Source organism: Crinia signifera, chromosome 2, assembly GCF_055691185.1.
Source record: "Crinia signifera chromosome 2, ASM5569118v1, whole genome shotgun sequence".
NCBI classification, from domain to species: Eukaryota; Metazoa; Chordata; class Amphibia; order Anura; family Myobatrachidae; genus Crinia; species Crinia signifera.
The window spans coordinates 349,179,806-349,200,534 of NC_139218.1; the positions used below are offsets into that span (position 1 = coordinate 349,179,806).

The 20,729-nt window shown below is 44.8% G+C and overlaps 1 protein-coding gene across 7 annotated transcripts in view; it reads left to right on the forward strand.

The window, feature by feature from the left end:
- The window catches only part of LOC146057907 (phosphatidylinositol 3,4,5-trisphosphate 3-phosphatase TPTE2-like), an 83,475-nt gene that overhangs the window by 10,462 nt on the left and 52,284 nt on the right, over positions 1-20,729 (forward strand). For all 7 annotated transcript variants that reach the window (XM_083169732.1, XM_083169728.1, XM_083169729.1 and 4 more), the window contains 3 exons: positions 8,846-8,915; positions 15,643-15,717; positions 18,276-18,323. In XM_083169732.1, coding sequence (XP_083025858.1) covers positions 8,866-8,915; positions 15,643-15,717; positions 18,276-18,323 — 173 coding nt within the window. In that variant the 5' untranslated portion in view covers positions 8,846-8,865. The remainder of the gene's footprint in view (positions 1-8,845; positions 8,916-15,642; positions 15,718-18,275; positions 18,324-20,729) is intronic.

Genomic DNA, 20,729 nt, shown 5'->3' on the forward strand with positions numbered 1-20,729 from the left:
CAGTACAGACGGTGTAATGGTTAGAATTACTGCCTCACAGCGCTGAGGTCATGGGTTCAATTCCCATCATGGCTCTAACTGTGCGGAGTTTGTATATTCTCCCCGTACTTTTGTGGGTTTCCTCCGGGTACTCTGGTTTCTTCCCACAATCCAAAAATATACTAGTAGGCTAATTGGCTCCAAAACAAAAAATTTAACCCTAGAATGTCTGAGTGTGCGTGTACATGTGGTAGGGAATATAGATTGTAAGCTCCACTGGGGAAGGGACTGATGTGAATGTTCAAATATTCTCTGTAAAGCGCTGCGGAATATGTATGCGCTATACTGTATAAAAAACTGTTAATAAATAAATAATAATACAAACTAAAGGGCCCCTTAAGCTGCGTACCCACGGTAAGATATAGTGCACAATCTAGCACACTATCTAGCCAGTTTCGAATAGCATGCTAGATAGTGCACTATATCTTACCGTGTGTATGCACTATCCGACGTACAATGCGCGCTCCCGCAGGTCGTATGGGAGGGAGCTGATCGGGTGAACATGCAACCCAATTCTGTCTAGAAAGCATAAGATAGTATAGTGTAGTATAGCTGTGACGTCAGATCGTTTGCTATATCTTATGCACATCGTACCTTATTTTAAGCACAAATCTTATGCTTTTTAACCACCAGGACTTTTCTGGGGAATTGTATATGATATCTTACGGAACATAAATCGTACCGTGGGTACGCACCTTTACACTTGTGAGATTTTGTGAGATTTCATCCAATTTGAGTCAATTTATCTGACAAGATCTGATGTGCCGTCTGACAAAATCTTATGTGCCTGATGTGTAGGACACAATCCACAATCCTGTGCCATTGGGTATAACCAAGAGATTGGAAGAGATTGAACCTCCTGCACATAGGATAAATCTCGAGTCAATCAGGTTCAATTTGTTGAGACAATAAGTTGACAAGTGTAAGGGGGCCTATATACCTACTAATAGAATGCCAAAAACAACTGTCTGCTCACTCTTCTGCTGTTCTTTACTATGCTATTCCTCCAGTCACATGAGTGCTTATGGTCTACCATTAGCGTACTGACAAGCGCAATGCGTCATCAGTATTCTATGGCTTATCTATCAAAGAACATTATTCATGAGCAGAGGTCAGGGGAGACGTAATATAGAATCCAACAGTGGTGTCTTTCGGGTTTTCCACATTATTAGCTGGAATGTGCATGTATTATGTGTAAATATTGTTTTCTAAAATATTTGTAGAATATAGTAATGCCAACAGTAATATTTATATTTGTCTCTTTACGATAGATCTCTTTTAATGAATACTAAAATTATGCCACAAGTTTCTTTTTTTTGTAAATTACTCTATTGTATCAATTTTTCTTCTCAATCTTTATATAATTAACATGCTACAATACATTCTGCATATAGAATGAAATCTATGTATATAATAATACCATAACAAAATACTAAATTGTTGTGAATACTAATATGCAACTTATTGACCCCGGCACCGGCACCATTACAGCAGTTGTTGATATGCCACCCTCGCTGCCAGGGGGATTACATGGCTGTTGCCAAGGGCGGATTGAATGCTTGTTGACATAGGTGGTTCCATGCTTGTTGCCAGGGTTGCATGCTCGTTGCCAGGGGGATTACATTCTTGCTGCCAAGGGAGATTACATGCTCTTTCCATAGGGGCTTCCATGCTTTTTGTCAGGGGTTCAATGTTCATTGCCAGGGGGAAATACATGCTTGCTGTCATAGGGGGTTAAATGCTCATTGCCAGGGGGGGAATACATGCTTGCTGCCATAGGGGGTAAATGCTCATTGCCAGGAGGATTACATGCTTGCTGCCATAGGGGGTTAAATGCTCATTACCAGGGGGATTACATGCTTCCTACCAAAGGGGGTTAAATGCTAGTTGCCCAGGGGGAGATAAATCTTAATTGTGCGGGAGGGGGAGTCGCAGAGGCAGGGGGAGAGGCATCGCGGAGGTGCAGTGGCTGAAACCAATACAGACCCTCCAAAAATTGCCGCCGCAGCAGAGGAGACAGATGCTAGAGGTACAGGAGTATTTCTAGCTTGTCTTCTCTGTGGCAGTGGCCATTTTTGGAGAGGCGCAGGGTATCTGTAATGCTGTCAGAGACTCTGCACCTCAGTGTCACCATTTTATTTGCGTTAAAGTGCTGGTGAGTTAACGTGCCTAGCACTAATATATACTGTACACACATATACACACATTCATAATCATTCGAAAAGATTAATGTACTGTACTAAGGATTTCATTTTCTTTAGCACTTTTTATATTTTCAAAAGGATCCGCATGGTTTGACTTCTCTGTGTAGCAGGTGATACATTAACTGCTGTCAGGCCAAATGCTGTATTATTTATTAAGCTTTCTTAGGACAGCCAAGAACATTATTTACTTGCGATTTAACTAGGAAATATAAAAAAAATGCAAGAAAGAATGCAAAATATCATAATTGTTTTTTTAACTATTTCTATGATTTTTGTGTTATATACTGTAGCATCCGATCCCAGTGTCCTGTATACTTCAGTGCTACTACGCAACAAAGTAATATGTAAATGGCATCAAGATTATTTTACATGGCAGGTGGCTAATAGTCTTCAGTCATTTTGTCTTAATGATGGTAAGGGCGAAGTCTTAAGGCCCATACACACTGGGCGACTTTGAGCTGAAAGTCGCTCAAAACAGCATGTATTACCAGCAGATGAACGGCTTTGTGGCCGGCTTTGTATAGCACTGCGCTATGCAAAGCCGTCCTACCCCCACTGATGGTGCCGGGCAGGGGAAAAGCCCCTCAGTGTGTATGCACTGAGGGGCTTTCCCCCCCAATGATGAACGCGATATTCGCTGTCCATACACACTGGGCATAGTCGACCAGTGTGTATGGACCTTTAAATTCACCTGATTTATTGTTCTGTTCCACACTTTTTGTACATTGTATAAGATTTTGGTGCTACTTGTGCGTGCCTATCTACATCCAATGCCTTTCTCATGATACAGACTTGGTATCGGACCTAAAATCAGACATTTGTGGTTGTTACCCCGCCGTTTACTGGCAGTGTCAGGGAAAATACAGCCATGCCCATGCGTTTTCTGGGAGGGTATGGGATGATAGCTCCAGCCTCGATCAGCCTGTTTCTATCGCACTGGCTGAGGGCTACACACGGGCTGCACACACTGAAAATATAATTTGATGGTGACCGGTTGCGAATGGATTTGCAACTAATCGCATGGTTGAGGTATTTCACTCTGATTGGGGGCAGTTACCTGATTGCAGATCTCTACAAATAAGCAGCACAGCGATCCGATCTGAATAACCCCCATAGTGCGTACAAACGGAACAATTTAAAGAATTTGCCGTAATGAATAGTCGTTCTTGGCAAATTTGTTTAAAATGTCTCCTGTGTACCCGGCTTTATTGAAGACAGTAAGGTGTCTTCAGTACATCCAATAAACATGAATAGACAATAGATGGCTCTGATTGTCATCCTTTCACAATTACTTACTGTATGTTAACACTTACATTGTGTCTGTTCCTTTTGTAATCTATTTTTGTATGTGCTTTTATTTCCTTGTTCATCAGGCTTTCAAAACTTTTACTTTGCTCCACAGCACGAGAAAGCATATGAGCAATGTACATCAGTGGCATAACTATAAATTTTGCACACACACACACACACACACACACATAAAAAAAAAACGCACCTCTATGTTAATAATTGTGAGGACTGGACTGGGTGGACGGTGGGGTTGTTTATCTGCTCCCTCTCACTGCTGGCTTCCCAGGCCACAAGCATAACGCGGAAGCAGCAGGAGAAAGGCAGAGAGCCCAGAAGACACTGCTGCTTCCCCCTCTGACGTCCCAGACTGCCCCCCGCCCATCTATTCTGTACACAGCAGCCAATAGCCGGCGCTGTGTACAGTAGTTGAGAGACAGTCAGCGGGTTTCATGGCCTCAGCTGACTCTGACACTCAGCCTCAGCCAGCGGGGTGTGCAGTGGCGCTGCGGCAGGTATGTAAGTGCTGCGTGCGCTGGCCGCCGGTGCCCACACAGGCCCCACTGCTGCTTGCTACCCCAAGCGGCAGTGGGGGCTGCCTTACTGTAGTTACGCCACTGATGTACATGTTTTTCCAGGACACATAGGTGTTTCTATAATGGTGTACATGGTCCCTTAGATCCAGGGGGGCCCACACAGCCCTTATATATTATACTTACCCCTCCATAGTCCAGCTGTGGCATCTTGGCATCGGATATTGAAATAACTTGAAAAATGGCTGCTGCGGCCATTTCCAAGTGATTTTTCACATGCGCACTGGATATGTCCCCGGAAACAAGGCACCATGTTTCCAGAGACCAATGCATGCTCAATACTCGCTGTCAGAGGGGGCTTGCAGCAGAGGCTGCACGCAGGTCCTCTCCTCTCCTCTCTTGATACGCCCGTCAGGACACTACAGCAATTGTGTACCTCCCAACTGTCCTGCATACCGCAAGAATGTCCCGGTTTTTGGGGATGTTCCCGCGTCCCTCCCGCGGCCGGCAGTGTCCTGAAGCAGGAGGCGGGGCAGTTGGGAGTCCCCCCTGTCACCCAGTGAACAGACGCTGTGCACATGTGCACAGCGTCTATTCCCGCAAGTACAGGGGCTGGAGGCTGGCCAGCAGCTTACAGAGCTGCTAGCCATGCCCCCACAGCGTCGGAAAACGGACCCTTGCCGCGAAACAGTGCGCCTTCGACACGCAAGGATGTCCCTCCTTGACTACAACAAAATTTGAGAGGTATGCAATTGTACATTTTATTTCTGTAGTCTTATAAGCATAAGTTTGCCAGGAAGCCTCTTTTATCAGAACATACCTTCCACTTGTCAAAACTGTAGATGCATAGATTACAGGTTGCCATGCTTTCCTTCCTAGGCCAAATTGTGAAGCATATACTGTATTCCTTATTTATTTATTTTGTAATTTTAAATTTTTTTTTTTTTTATACCGGTTGCCCCATACACACTAGAGGATATAGTAAAATATATCGCTCAGAAAAGGCTTTTTCAGCGATATCTTTTACTACCATCTAGTGTGCACACTCAATATCATTAATGATGCGTGCTTCCATTACTAATGAGCTCACCACAATTACTCATGAGCCAACTTACTCGATCGCACCCTAGGCTTACGTTTGGTCTAGCTCTGGGGTAGCCAACCCTAGTCCTTGAGAGCTACCAATAGTGCATGTTTTGCAGGTCTCCTCACAGAATCACAAGTGAGCTAATTAGCTCCATCTGTGTATCTTTTAGAATGTGTCAGTGATTAATGAATGCAGCTGTGCAGCAGCTAGGTTGTCTGGAAAATGTGAACTGTTGGTAGCTCTTGAGGGCTAGGGTTGGCTACCACTAGCTGTTTTATTTAGTTTTACTTTCAGTGCAAATGGCACTTTTGTACAGGGGCGTATCTCCTGTGGAACTTGTTTGTTTATGTTTATGTTATGCTCACCAGGTGGACAACCCAAGTGTTCAAACACATCACTACTGTATATTCTGTAAACACTCATTTGCACTTAATTTCTACTTGTGTAATATCACCACAAAAAAATCTCCTGCCCTCCAGAAAGAGTAGACAACCTCCAAGATCCCAATAGGAGAAAAACAAATATGTAATACCACTAGGCCTAGGGTAATGAACAGGCGCTGTTTAGGGCTTACTTCAAATCTAGCAGCAGTTTTGGTCAAGGGGTAGTCGAGGGGTGGTGGTGTAATATGTACTACATTCATTTATTCAAATATGTTTTTCAATGTATTTTAATTTTTTTTTATGTAAATTGGTTATATTTATTGTGTGATTTCCTTCCTCAAAAAGCGCAATTTCTTTATTCTTGTTTTGAACCTCCAAGATCCCTCCCACTTCTACTCCTTTCTCACTGTGCAATGGTCCGTACTTATGCTCAGAGGCTAATTAGAGACAATTTAACTACTAGTATGGTCAGTGGGAACACAGTAGTGAGCTCATAAAGCAGGTGCATTGCACCAGGGCCCCTGAGGACTAAGGGGCCCACTGCTGCCATCCACTGCTGTGTGGCACGGTGTGAACTTGGGTTGGAGTGGAGGATGGGTGCCCAAATGATATATTTGCACCTGGGCTCACCAACCACAGGTTCCGCCACAGAGAGTATGAGTGCTGCCATGCACCTTAGTAGCTGCTAGCTTTGTTTTGGTTGATAGAGCTAGTGTCTATACAGTCAATAGGTGTACCCCAAAAGGTCAACATGCGGTAGGTCAACAGGGTCAAAAGGTCAACATGAAAAGGTAGATTTTTTTTTTAACCAGCTTGTTCTTATTTCACCATCCATGTTGGCATAGATTGAGAATATAATAGTGTGCCAAGCCTGAAGCATGGCGAGTGAAGCGAGCCATGGGAGGGTATGCGGTACACTAATTAGGGGTCCATGTCGACAATTGTCAACATTGACACCCCAAAAATTCTTAAACCTCACGTCAACCTTTTTTATGTCTCGACCTTTACTATGTCAACATTTTAACCCTGTTGACCTTTTGACACGGTCAACCTTTTCACCCTGTTGCATGTCGAACTTCTGGTGTCAACCTGTTGACTTTCTATCTAGACCCTGTCTATCTAATAATCCCCACCCTGCTGCCCTAGTAATAAAGGAACTTGAGCCACGTATGTGAACTGTGGCGTGCTTGTTGCAGCAATAGCTTACCTCCTACAACACAAAAACGTGCACTCAGGTAACCATCGGTGGAGTTCCACAGTCCTCAGATGACATTGTCCAATATAATATGAATGTAAAGGAAAATAAAACGAGTATACTACTGAAGTCCAAGTACAATAATTGTGTACCCCACATGTGCCTAAATGCTACAGAAGTAGGTGGTGGAGTCCCACCCAGAAGTATCACCTTACATCCGATCCTGACGTCCTGGGTTTGGTGGCACTGTCCCAATTTGTGGGCAATAAAAGAAGCAGAATTGAATATCAAAGTACAAATTGGTTTGTGGCTTTGGTGGGATCGTTGGGAACACTGGCAGTTATAGTAGTAGGAAATAAATACCACATGAAATAAAGAATTATATCTGCATACATATGGTTTGTCAACAGTAAATTTGTAGACAAACTGTATTTGGAACCGACATTGCCGACATCATGATGCTGACATGGTTCTGTGTTTAAAAACAGAGCCGTGTTGGTAATACTGATGCTGATTCTCATTTACCTTCCCTAACTTGAGCGTACAGCATATATAGATGTAGTACTGTAGTTACCTGGGAACGTTATTTTCACATTGAGACCTACAGTATGTTTAGTATAGGATGTTAGCATGACCTAATTTTCATTGTTTTCAATGAGAGTATAGCCACAAAGAATATGTAGGTTGTGCTTATGATATATCAGACAAGGAAATCCCATTTATTACACAGGGAGTACCTGAAATGATGCAATAATATGTATGCCATCCAGCAGCCAGTACATAGTGTGTGCATGCCTACCTCAGTAATGTCTCTCCGTCCAGCCTCGATGGGTGACTAAGAGCATTGGGAAAGCTGCTTGATATGTGTAATATAGGCACTGTTTAGCTAACTAAGGGCCTGATTCAGATCTGTTCGCTAGGCTGCCTATGGTCGCATGCATATGTTTTCTTTTTGTCAAATATTTTTGCATTTTAGCGGTCTACAGCAGTCACTGGTTTCTAGTAAATGAGTCATACAGTACTGGGCCAAATGTGCACCATATTTGTTAATGTAGTCCGTCTGGCAGTCATTCTGAATGAGATTCCTTTTTTTTCACTGTCAAACTTAAATTTTGATTCCTAAACTAGATACACACTGATGCGACACTCAGGTAAACGCTCCAGATCAGCTGAGTACTGCGCCTCCAGCTTGACCCCTTGTGAGCTTATAACACATTGGCCTGTATTCAGATCTGATCACAGTACAAATTTGTTTAAAAAATGGGCAAAACCATGTGCACTGCAGGTGGGGCAGATGTAACATGTGCAGAGAGAGAGAGTTAGATTTGTGTGAGTTATTTTGTTTTTGTGCAGGGTAAATACTGGCTGCATTAATTTTACACTGCAATTTAGATTTCAGTTTCAACACACCCCACCCAAATGTAACTCTCTCTGCACATGTTACATCTGCCCCACCTGCAGTGCACATGGTTTTTCCCATTTTCCAAACAAATTTGTACTGAGATCAGATCTGAATAAGGGCCATTGTGCAAGAAATAGCTTAATGGGTACAGGGTTCTATGGGACTGGGAGGTCGGGGAGATACCTATATAACTGTACATAAAGAACATTATAAGTTGTATATCAACTTATGCTCCTACAATGTTCCTGCGTACACACCTACTATGTAATCCTTTGCCTGTTTATTGTTTGCACGAGCCGATAATTGTCTAGGGGTGAACCCATCATAATTTTTTTTAATTTTTACTACTCTAACCAGGATGCAGTTAAAATCCCGGCGGTCGGGATCCTGACCGCCGAAATCCCGACACATTCTCCTCCGTGGGTGTCCACGACACCCCTGGAGGGAGAATAAATTAGTGTGCCCGCTGCGTGGCGAGCGCAGCGAGCCCGCAAGGGGGGGCGATCCACGTCCCCCCCCTTGTCAGGATTTTGGCTGTCGGGATTCTGAACGCCGGGATCCCGACCGCCGGGATTCAGTACTGAATCCCTCTAACCTTATAGCTAGATTTACTATGATCTCTAAATAAGACCTACTACAGTACGTGTACTTTATCTCTAAGGCTATTCTGTGATTTCACTCTGGTTAAATGCTATTTTTTTTCCATTTGTCTTAGCTCCCGGATTCATTGACAAGATGTCAAGTGTAAAATTTGAACCCAGGCCGGAGGGCGCTGAAAGCAATGGGTGAGTGGTCAGCTAAGATAATATGTAAGCAGCATTTGTTAAGCATTGACACCGTTTGCTTATCTTGCACAAAAATAATGGCATCTTTCTTGACAGTCTGTTTTCCCTTTCCAAATGGCAAAAGTAAGTTGGCACATGCCAAGAAGCTGGAGTAAACTTCATTTTTATTGCCCCAGTCTGTATAAATATTACCCAAATATTACCATAGTGATGAATCTGAATCAGAAGATAAACTCAATACAGATTGTTTTCTTACGATATTATTTAGTTTTACCTCAGTGGGCTGAGCCCTGGTCATATCCTGTTAGCAGAGGTGCTTCAGGTATCCCTTAACCCCAATATTGCTGTTATTTGGTATTACGCTTCATGTGCCTGAGTCATGAGAATCATAATCCCTGATTAGCAGCCACCAGGACCCCTGATAACACATGGGATTAGGGATTTATTTCCATTCCAACATGTTTTCACCCAATCGTGGGTCCTTTTTCGGCCTAAAATAGGCGCTAATTGGATACCAGTCTGTTTTTAGCGGCCGATATGGCATCAGGTCTTGTAGGACAGCACCATAATACTGATAAGAAAGTGTAATTGGCTGAGGAAACTGGTCTTGCTCATACTGTATGGTATTTAGACAGTGTTAAGGAGGGCTGGCCATGGCTAATGCTCCGGCATTCAGTACTTTGATATAAATTTATTGGGTCGACACCATTAGGTCGACATGCTGAAAGGTCTACATGGGTCTAGTTCTACAGGTCATTAGGTTGACAAAAGCATTAGGTCGACATAGGCAAGGTCAACAGTCAAAAGGTATATGGGGTTTTTCACAGTTTTATGGCCCGAATGTCGACACAGTCATGGACACAGGATAAAGTGCACCGTGTCCCCTCGCATGGCTCGCTGCACTTGCCATGCTTCGAGCAAGGTGCCTCGCTACTCTCTGCACACTATTTTATTCTCCCACCACGCCCTAGTCGGCACATGTCGGCTCAAAAAACAGTGAAAAAACCCATGTTGACCTTTTGACTGTTGACCTTGCCCATGTCGACCTAATGCTTGTGTCAACCAAATGACCTGTCGACCTAAACCCATGTTGACCTAGACCCATGTCAACCTTTCAGCATGTTGACCTAATGGTGTTGACCCAATGCTTGTCGAACTAATGACCGTATCCTGCTGGAGGGGGAAGTTTTCACTCGCCTTGCGCTGGCAAACAGGAGTATCATATATCTCGTCACTACCGCTTCCTGCTTCGCCTCTGTAACGAGGCAAAGCAGGAAGACTAATACCATGCCAGTATCATACATCCTCCCTGAGTGTCATACATTGACTGCAGCCAGTAATTCAGTCATTTTCTGCTGTTTGTTCTCCATTCCAGATGTATGTGTCATATAAAAGCCTGTTGTCCAAGAACTCGTTTACTGCGGTTAGATCCAACAACATATGGTTCAGGACTTTGCTTCACAGATGGCTGAGTCACTTAAACTGTCCAAATTATTTGTAGAATGCTGTTCTTTTTATTATTTGTTTAAAACATTTCTAACTTAATGGTGAGGAAGCCCTTAAATCAGTGATGGCTAACCTTGACACTCCAGCTGTTGTTGAACTACACATCCCAGCATGCCCTGCTACAGTTTTACTATTTGGCCATGCTAAAACTGATGCAGGACATGCTGGGATGTTTGGTTCAACAACAGCCAGAGTGTCAAGGTTAGCCATCACTGCCTTAAATTGTTTTATTGTTAAGCTCCTCTCTACACCCACACCCACACACACACACAAACACATTCACACACACACACACACAAACATTCACGCAAAAATAAAAATGGGTGACAGTTATAGACCGGTCTCACTTGACAAAACATCTATGCTCTCCAAAAGAAAAACTATGGGTCGATGATCAGCAACAAGAAAAAAAAGTTCCTCGTTTAACCTTGGGTTGCCTTGAGCAATTTGCATCTCATCCATCTAATATGGAACACATAACATTGTAGCTGATTGAATTGTCTATAGGGGATGCAGTCAAAATCCCGACGGTCAAAATCCCGACAGGGTCAAAATCCCGAATGGGTCATAATACCGACAAGGACAAAATCGCGACATTTAAAATCCCGACAAGGACAAAATCCCGACATATAGAATGTACAGGTGAAACAGTCAACATGACTTTCCGTCGACAGGTCGCAAGGTCGACGGGTTTTTTCACTGTTTTTTGACCCGACATGTGCCGACAGGCAGTATTTCATGCCCTACCATCCACTAGGGCGTGGTGGGAGAATAAAATAGTGTGCCGAGCGCAGAGAGGCAACGTGCCCGAAGCATCGTGAGCGATGTCCAAATGAGTCCATGTCGACTGTGTCGACATTCGGGTCCAAAAACAGTGAAAAAACCCATATCGACCTCACGACCTGTCGACGGAAAGTCATGTTGACTGTTTCACCTGTACATTCTATATGTCGGTATTTTGACCTTGTCGGGATTTTAAATGTCGAGATTTTGTCCTTGTCGGTATTATGACCCATTCGGGATTTTGACCCTGTCGGGATATTGACCGTCGGGATTTCATACCGAATCCGTCTATAGAGCTGATTTATCGCATCCGCACCTGATGGTGCAGGTGTCCTGTGATAACATTGGGCCTAAATCACAACTGATCACTGCTGTGCGAATGTGAAGTGACCAGCGAACAGATGGATGCCGCCCCACTATAATAAAATCCTGATTTGCAAATTAATTTCCTGTCAATCACCCCGTGAACGGCTAGCGGAGGAGAAAAGTAGCACTTTCATCGCTAGCATGTGTCGCGCATGCGCATTGCGGCGCTTTGTGACTTCGCACATCGGTGATCCGGTCTAAATAAGGCCCATTGACCCAACTCACTATGTGATCATTTACTACACTGCATGGATGTTTCAATTATCGCATGCAGGGACAGAGCTTGTGATAAAGCTCTGTCCCTGTGATGGGTCTCCACAGCATTACTGGGGCATTTTTCTGAAAAAAACCCCAACCCAATTCTATGGTCAGCATGTGCTGCCATTGTCTACATCACCGCTACCACCACTACTGGCACCCACTCCCTGTCGTGATTCCCCCAACCCCCCGCAACCCCTCCACTGCTGCTGATCACCACCACCACACGTGGATTGGCTCCTGCAGCTTCCTCCTTCTGTGACCCGGCCGGTTAGGTAGAGTGAGCTGTGTTTTCCCCAGTGACAGTAACAGATCACCCCTTCATTTCAAACAGCGGTATTTAGGGTACACAGAATATATTCCAATTTCCTATATATTCCATAAATAGTGCTGTGTCAACCGAAGAACTGTCATTGAATATCACATAACCAAGCCCCCTATTTTTTCCTAAAGTATTGAAAGTCTAAGCGTATAATAGATGTGCTGTACCTGAGACTGGGAAAGTTTGCAGAGTCTTTGTTAGGCTTTGGACTGGGTCCTTAGCTGCCCCTGTACTTTTTTAAGCATCTAAGTAATAACCCATTGTAAGAACCTAAGTAACTTATTATGCTGATAGAGCTTCTCTGAGATCTTACATCTAATAACCCCTTGAGTGGTGGGTAAATACCCACCACAGATGAACAGACCACTCCCCCCTTCTTATCCCTCCACTCGCTCCCCACCAGCCCCTCCCCTCCGGTGATTACCGGAGTTCCCCTGCCGCTGCCATTCACAGCAGTGACCAGACGGCAGGCTCAGGGATGTTTGGGGTGGCTCGGGCGCCCAAACTTTCCCAAACAGGACCTGCCACCGTTGTATGCTCAATGCAGCGAATGGCGGCGGGGGCAGCGGCAGGGGAGCTCCGGCATACGATAGCCGGGGTGGTGGGAGCGACAGGAGGGGAGGAGCTACAGGAGGGGGGAGCGACCACTTGGAATATTTCCGGGCATACTACCAATATGCAGGTGATGCGCCAGTGGTGCACAGTTGCAGACACATGTGTGGCCGGCATGCATGCATGTGGCTCGTCCATAGTAAATGCATCTGCTGTGGAGTCAAGATGTCTCTCTTGAATTAAAATTTCAATTTTGTATTATCATTATTCCTAGACAGAACGCGACTATAGGCTGTAGTACATGTAAATTCAGAATTGCTCTTGTGCGTAGCTGGAGCATTTCGCTAGTATAAGTGATACAGGTGGAGGAACATGATCATATGAAATTTAACAACACTTTTAAACAGTTTTACTCAATGAAGCCAGCAGATAACGAGACGGTCTTTACACAGAGTTGCCTTCAAAGAACTCACGTAGACGGTATAAACAGAGCAGACACCAATTTCTAAGACAAATAGTGATGAAATGTCCAGTATTGACTATAAATACTGATCTGTGTTGACATTCTTTACCATATTATGTTTATTTTGTTCAATACATTTATCTTTTAGTGTTAGAGGTTCCTAATTCCCTGTGGCACCAGTAAAGTACATTTAGCAGATTATTAGGGGAATTGTACAAGTTAAAATACATTTTGTACAATTTATTTCTACCCTTCAACTCCAAGTGGTGGGGTTACATAGTGACCTTCCAATCCATCACAGTTACATAGGTGTGACCTTCCAATCCATCGCATGAACTGGTAGTACGGTAGTAACTTGAGGGCCACCAAGGTGCAAAAATGTGCTTTCAAAACCGTCATATGCGCATGGAACTTGGAATGAGCGAAGTGGACAAGTATGTAACCCGGCATAAATAAAGACGCATTGCTTGTCTGCAGATTTTGAATTTATTAATTATCTCTTAATGGGTTAATCGAAATCTATAAATGACCCATCAGTGGTGCAACACTCTTTGGTCCAGATTCAGTAACGCAAAAAAAGCAAATAACTTTGTGTCTGGAACAAACCATGTTACAATGCAAGGAGAGCAAATGCATTTATATTGCTTCTGTGCAGAGTAAATACTGTCTGCTTCTGCATGTCACCCACAGATGTTGAACAGCTTTATGTTTTACACTGCAATTTAGATTTCAGTTTGAATACACCTCACCCAAATCTAACTCTCTCTCTGAACATGTTACATCTGCCTCACTTGCAGAGCAGCATGGTTTTGACCAGTTCCTTGTTGTTTTTTGCTTTCCTTGCAAATCTGAATCAGGCCCTTTATTTTGTATTTATATAGTGTTTTAGTGGATGATGAGCTCACAATAGATATATTTAATGCTTTTTTAAATTTCCCATATTATAAACCTGACTTAACTCATGAGGGGGGGGGATTCTGTAAAGCAAGAATGCGGTAAAACCCCCGTTATCTGGGTTTTTACTGCATTTTGATATGCAGCAAAACCCGCATGGCGGGTTTTCGCTGCGAGGGGTATCGCCAGCAAAAGCTGGCAATACCCCATAGAAGCCTATGGGCTTCTTAACGCGACCCACGCCGCCCCAAACAGACCCCCGCCACCTCGCGCCGACACCCCCCCCCCCCCTTCACCTGCTGTGTCAAGGCAGCACAGCGTGTGCTGCCTGGACCTGTGACCTCCTCCCTGTACTGTATCCTCTTCCGGGTGCAGGGAGGAGGAGGAGAGGCCACCCGGCAGCTGCTGCCCCGGGTAATGGAGGGAGGGGGGAGCCGCTGGGACCCGCAGCACATCGCCGGCAAGATCGCAAAGGATAGCTCTTAACGCAAGAGCTGTCCTTTGCCATAATTATCGCATATGTTACAGCATATGTGATAATTAGGTGTGCGGTAGCCGGCGATGTGCGGCGGACAGGAGGCGCGGATGTTACAGCATCCCGCCCAGGTTCCCTAAGGCAACCAGAGAGTGGAGGTATTTTCCATACAACCAATCAGATTCAAGCTTTCATTTTATATAATGTACCAGATAATAGATATCTGGCATTTGATCGGTTGGTTGCTTAACACTTTAGAAGGTATGATTATGTACCCCTTGGTCGGTTCGGCAGATATTTCATAAGCTGGAAACACTCTAGAGTGATGAGTATTTGTTCTAATATTGAAAGGAATCCCCGCCAGCCTGGATTATGGGGATTATTCTGTTGATTCGCAAGGCTGTGAATTCGCAGCCTTGCTGGCAACACCCATTCGCAAGGGTGATTCGATCACAGGGGTTTATGAATGGAGGTTACACAGTAACTTCCATTCGCAGGGCAGGGGGAACCTCCCACATCTTTCGATGGTCGCTGACACGAGTCACTTACATATGCAAGCACGCTGGGAAGGAAATGGGCGGGCAGCTGACAATCAGTGATGTCAGCTGCCCACCCTCGCACCCGCATCATGGCCTCATTAGCATAAGAACGCCCAGCGTTCTCATGGGAACACCCATGAAACGCTGGATGTTCCTATATGCTAATGGGCCACCCACTGCCCCACACCCCTCTCCACCCCCCGCCCACTGTCCTGGGTGCGTGCACAAGGCAAACAGTCGGTTCGCCATGTGTGCACGCACCCTGTGCATGCGCACAGTGCCACCATCGGTCCCCGTGCGAACGAATCCTGGTTTGGAACAATCACTGGACGGAACAACCGTGTGTACCCAGCTTTATCACCGACTGTTTCCCCAGGCAGCTTTGGGACACTGTACTATTTAAATTCACATGATACAAAACTAAGTCCAGTTGTTTATTTGCTGATGTAATACTTGCTTGGGATGGAAAGTAATGACATTTATATATATATATATATATATATTTATATTTAAAGATGTAATCTACATAAGTGATATATAAATAATACATATACATGTTCAAACAACAGGTTTCCCAAAACTGAGGAGAAAGTACAGATTGATGATGGGAAGAATGAAGCTGAGGAGACACCAACATGGAACAAGTAAGTGACAGCACGCAGGCAGTGTTGGCTGTAAATTAGGAATTTGTGGGTGAACATTACCCTTCATTTTGCTCTAAATAGGGGGCACATTCATGAAGGAGGAATGACTTACAACATGCTGGAGATAGTTATGTGGATTTCAGAGTAGAATAAGAAAGTTCTCAGGTTCCTCTGAAACATCAGCTGTAAAGGTCCCAATGTCTCAGGGTATGAGAAGAGATTTATTTGGAGCCATGCAAAGCCAAATACAGGATCGCATCAAAGAAGTTGCCCAGGTGTTTGCTTGTATATGTGATTTTCTTACTACTGTATAGCACATGTACAGTAGGGAGTGTACAAAAGCCCCACTCACAGCACCTCTCTGCAATCAGTTATTTGTATCAGGAGGAACCCAGAGTACCAGGAGGAAGGTTACACAATCACATGGAGAACATACAAAATCCATGGTGTGAATTTAACCCCTGACCTCAGTGCTGTGAAGCAGGAATGCTATCCATTACACCAGGGGTCCTCAAACTATTTTGCTCTGGGACCCCATCAGACAATAAAAATAATTACAGGACCCCAGCAAGTTACTGCAGAAGGTCATCACATCACATGTGTAGTCAGCAGACGGCACATACATAGCAGCATTGTGGAGGCACAAAATGATGGGAGGAGTCTAAAATAACAGACAGTTCAAAAGATTTTCCAGACTCCTTGGATCACTGGATCACTGACTGAGATTAGAAAAGTCATCAGCCTGATGGAGTCGTGACCCCATGCTGAGAAGGTTGGGACCCACTTTGGGGTCAGGACCCACAGTTTGAGAACCGCTGCATTACACCATTTGTACTGCCCGTACTGTTCTTCTCACATCTGGCCATCTAGAGATTTAGGGGGGTATGCAATCTGGGATCACGGCTGTTGATCCCCGCCAGCAGCCATGATCCTGGCCCGTTTGCGGTCAGATTGACCGTATAACGACGGACGGGATTCAATGTCCCGCCTGCCAATGGGCGCAAAGGGTGCATGGCCACGAAAATGGCTGTTAATTGCCGATCTGCGGCCCGGATAACGACAATCCACGGCCGTTATCGGCAGAACGGGCCCGACAGCTTCTGAAGTCGGGCCCGTTCTGCCGTGATCCTGCATCAATGCTGTCGTTAATGACAGCATTGAATAGGGAGCCGTCGCTATTACCCACGTTGGAAATAACGGCGGCACATTGCATACCTTTCTTATTGTCAGATCTGGCTGGTTGGGAAAAAACCTGGTAATGGATGAGAACAAATGACAGTTGGCCTTTTACTTCAATATGCTAAGCTTTCTGGCAAACCTCTTCCCATAATGCACAGCATAACATCTACTGTTACCTCTGCCATCAGAAGCTGTAACCCAGTTTGCCATCTTAGTGGCCTTCCTAACAAGTTCCATTTTCGTACAAGTTCCATTTTCAAAGATATATCATTCTGTAAGATGCCATTAGTGCTCTGGGTAATATTAAATGTCTTTGAAATCTACTAATATTCATCCCTACTTTGCAGTATCTGAAGTTTGCTTTGATTTATTATTTATGCATTGATGATGAAGCTCTGTATGTGTTCCGATAGACAGGTCTTACTGATTTCAGTGAGATTATAGTTGGCAGTAGAATTTTGCACAGCGCCCCATTGAGGGGGCGTGTCATGATCCACCCAAAGGGCGTGTCTATTTCCATATATGGAGAGATTGTGAAAAGAGATCGTGAACGTGGCACCTAGAAGCGTGGGTGTGCACTGCTACATCTGAGAGGAAACTTTTAAAATGACTTATATCCAAATGTAGATGAGCCCCAAAGCAGTTAGTAAGAGCTACTATACTTGGTAAAGTGCTGGGATATGGTGCTGATGATTCAGTGTAAATATATCTGCCTCTCATTTCTTTTTTCCTCAAATATGTAACAGTGTAATGTGGGCTAGGGGAAATGATGGAGATTGCTAGACTAATGAGGAAGAGAGGGAGATTGTTGTTATTTCAGGGAGTCTCCTTTGAGTCAATGTAAACTTTGCAATTGTGCACTGGTGGGCTGCATTATGACATGACTGAATATATCTACTGTAGCTTCTACAGGGTATATGTTGGTGTATCATATACTTATACAATCAGTTATTGTCTGTTTATGACTGAGTAGATACATTTTATAGCTGCTGTATGCTGTAGAGAATCCAGGGCCGGTGTAAGGCTATTCGGCACCCTAGGCAAATGTTCAACCTACCGCCCCCCCATACTGTCAATACCCACTTTCCAATCCCTAAAGGCATACTTGCCTAACATTCTGGAATGGCGGCGAGGCTCCCAAAAATTGGTACAAGCAGAGTACAAGGAGGAGGGGGCAAAAGTATAGAAGTGAAGTCTTAGAGGTTCCACAGCCGCAAGGATCCTCATAGACATCATTGATTTTTTGATAGGCAGACTTATTGGCGCCCCCCCAGATTCCAGCGCCCTAGGCAGCTGCCTAAAGCTGCCTAATGGTAGAGCCGGCCCTGAGAGAATCTATCCCTCAATTTTTTTTAACGGCTTTTGTCTTTATTTTACAGCAAGCTGAAGAAAGTGATCTCTCCACTTGTGATGTCGTTTGGTTTCAGGTAGGAAATACTGTGTGTTGTAAAGAAGCAAAACCCTTATCATGTAATGAAACCTTATCGGTTAAAGGACAAAGGAGGTCATTCTGATGGACAGCTTTACGAGTCAACTACCCTAAATACTGCCCGCACAAATGCCCACCGCACGCACGCCCATTTTACCCGCATGCATGGGAATGGATGTTTTGCATAAACATCCATTGGCAGCTTGCGTGTGTGGATGAAATCATTCAATGGTGGCCGACTTTGAATGATTTGCAAATCTAAGTCCCTCTCTGGTGATTTAGATATACAGCGCCTTAATTCAGGAAGAGGGATCCATGTGTCTCTACCTGAGACAAAGCTACCAAGATGGGGGTAGATTCAATGAACTGAAATTTCAATGCCGCGACTTGTGGGGGCCCCTAGTAGTAAAATTGTCACAATGATATACAGTACTGGCGATGTTTGTAAAAGGTATAAAGTGCAAATACTCCCAGCACCACAAGTGCAAACCTCCCAACTCGGAATAATTCATGATCAAGATGCCCGCACTTCGTGTAAAGAGGGTGTGGCTCTGCTGATATGTCCGTGATTGCGACACCACATATCGGTTTTTCCGCTGGGGGGGGGGGGGGGGGGCGGGGGGCATGGCCAGTGCTCACATGTTCAGCGATCTCCGGTCAGAGCAGCGTAGTGGTGATCACCGGCTCTCCAACTGTCCCCTCGCCTGCAGGACACTGACTCACAGATGGGACAACAAGACAGTGTCCAATGGCCCTCAATCTGTTCTGGTCCCTACGTTGCGAATTTGCAATAGCAACCGATGATTACTGCTTGCGCATGCGCATATTCACTTGTGCGCATGTGCAGGTCTTCACTGCGGGTGCCCATGGAGACTTTCCTAATCTCTGATCAGAACAGTGGAAGCCCAAATAGCTGCATCTAATACAACAGCTTTTGAAAGATTAGCAATGTACATAGAGAAATGCCCTGGGATATTATGAGTTATCAATATGTCAAAACAAATAAAAAACGATTGCTCGTGACATATCAATCAGCCTTTGTCAGCTTTTAGCAATAAACGTGGCTGGATCTCGCAGATATATGCAAACTGTGTATGTTCTGTAGAAAGCAAACAGTGACTGAATGCTCCACAGGGACTACTACAGTATGTAAAAACCGGACTGGGACAAGACCCCGGACCGTTCCGGTTTTTGCTACATGCCCAGACTATACAGGGAGGCTTTATTCTTTCCCTCCTCCACTCCCTGGTGACCACTGTCAGGTGAAGCCCCCCAGACAGTACACCCCCAGGACGGGACACCCCCCTGCACATGTTACATCAGCCCCACCTGCAGTGCAAATGGTTTTGTCCATTAGAGAGTGATTGTGCCTTTCCGAGTGAATCAGAATAACCCCCTATGTGCATACTTGTAGGGGTGACTCAGGTTGGTCCAGGTACAAATCAAATTATGTTATGGTCAAAGAGATAGGAAAAACCAATGCTGGCCGCTGCTACTCATAAAACATGTAGACAATCAGAAGCACAACTGTATACCACAACACATGACTGAACATGAGGATGACAGGTACACACAATTTAAATAATTGTTTTCTAATTTCTCTAATAAATTGATTTAAAAAACTGTAATGTAGGGTACACACCAGGACGACCCGCTCACGATGCACATCGTGAGCGGGTCGTCAGTGGCTCGTCCAACCCGCTCACGGTGATGCGGGGGGCACGACCCACTCGCGATGTGCACTGTGAGCGGGTCCGATCCGATGGTGACCCGCACCCGGCTGTATGGTCGTCATTGAGATCCTACCTGCAGCAGGTAGGATCTCAATAACGACCGACCGACCCGCGGGACCGCGCATCGGATCGGTATCGGTCGACACCAGGACAGAAAAGGGCCCAATCACCACACAATCTACATCCAATTGGTCGGAATTGGATCTAGATTGAAGGGATTGGGCCCTAGTCGTCCTGGTGTGTACCCAGCATAAGTTTGGGTGCCGTGAAAACATGGCTGATACGCTAGGGCGCCGTGATTCAAAAAGTTTGGTAGCCACGGTTCCAGGAAAAAATAACTAAAGGCTCCCATATTTGAAAATTTTATATCCTAAATATTTTTAGTGACACCTTTGCTTTCTCATGGTTCATTGTATACAAAGTTTGGGGCCGATTCAGACCTTTTCATTATGGGTCGAATTTGCCACGTCCCCGATGTTCGAGGTTTGCCAATGTGCGAATATGCGCGTGTGCAAACCCCGGGAGTGAACGGCTTTGGTGAGTTTCACATTCGCCGGACCGTTCGCTCCACGAAGGGAGGGATGGGAGAGGGGTACGCCTGGCATTTCATGGGTATGTCCACAAAAACTGTAGGTGCACCCATTGAAACGCTGGGCGTACCCCTTAGAACC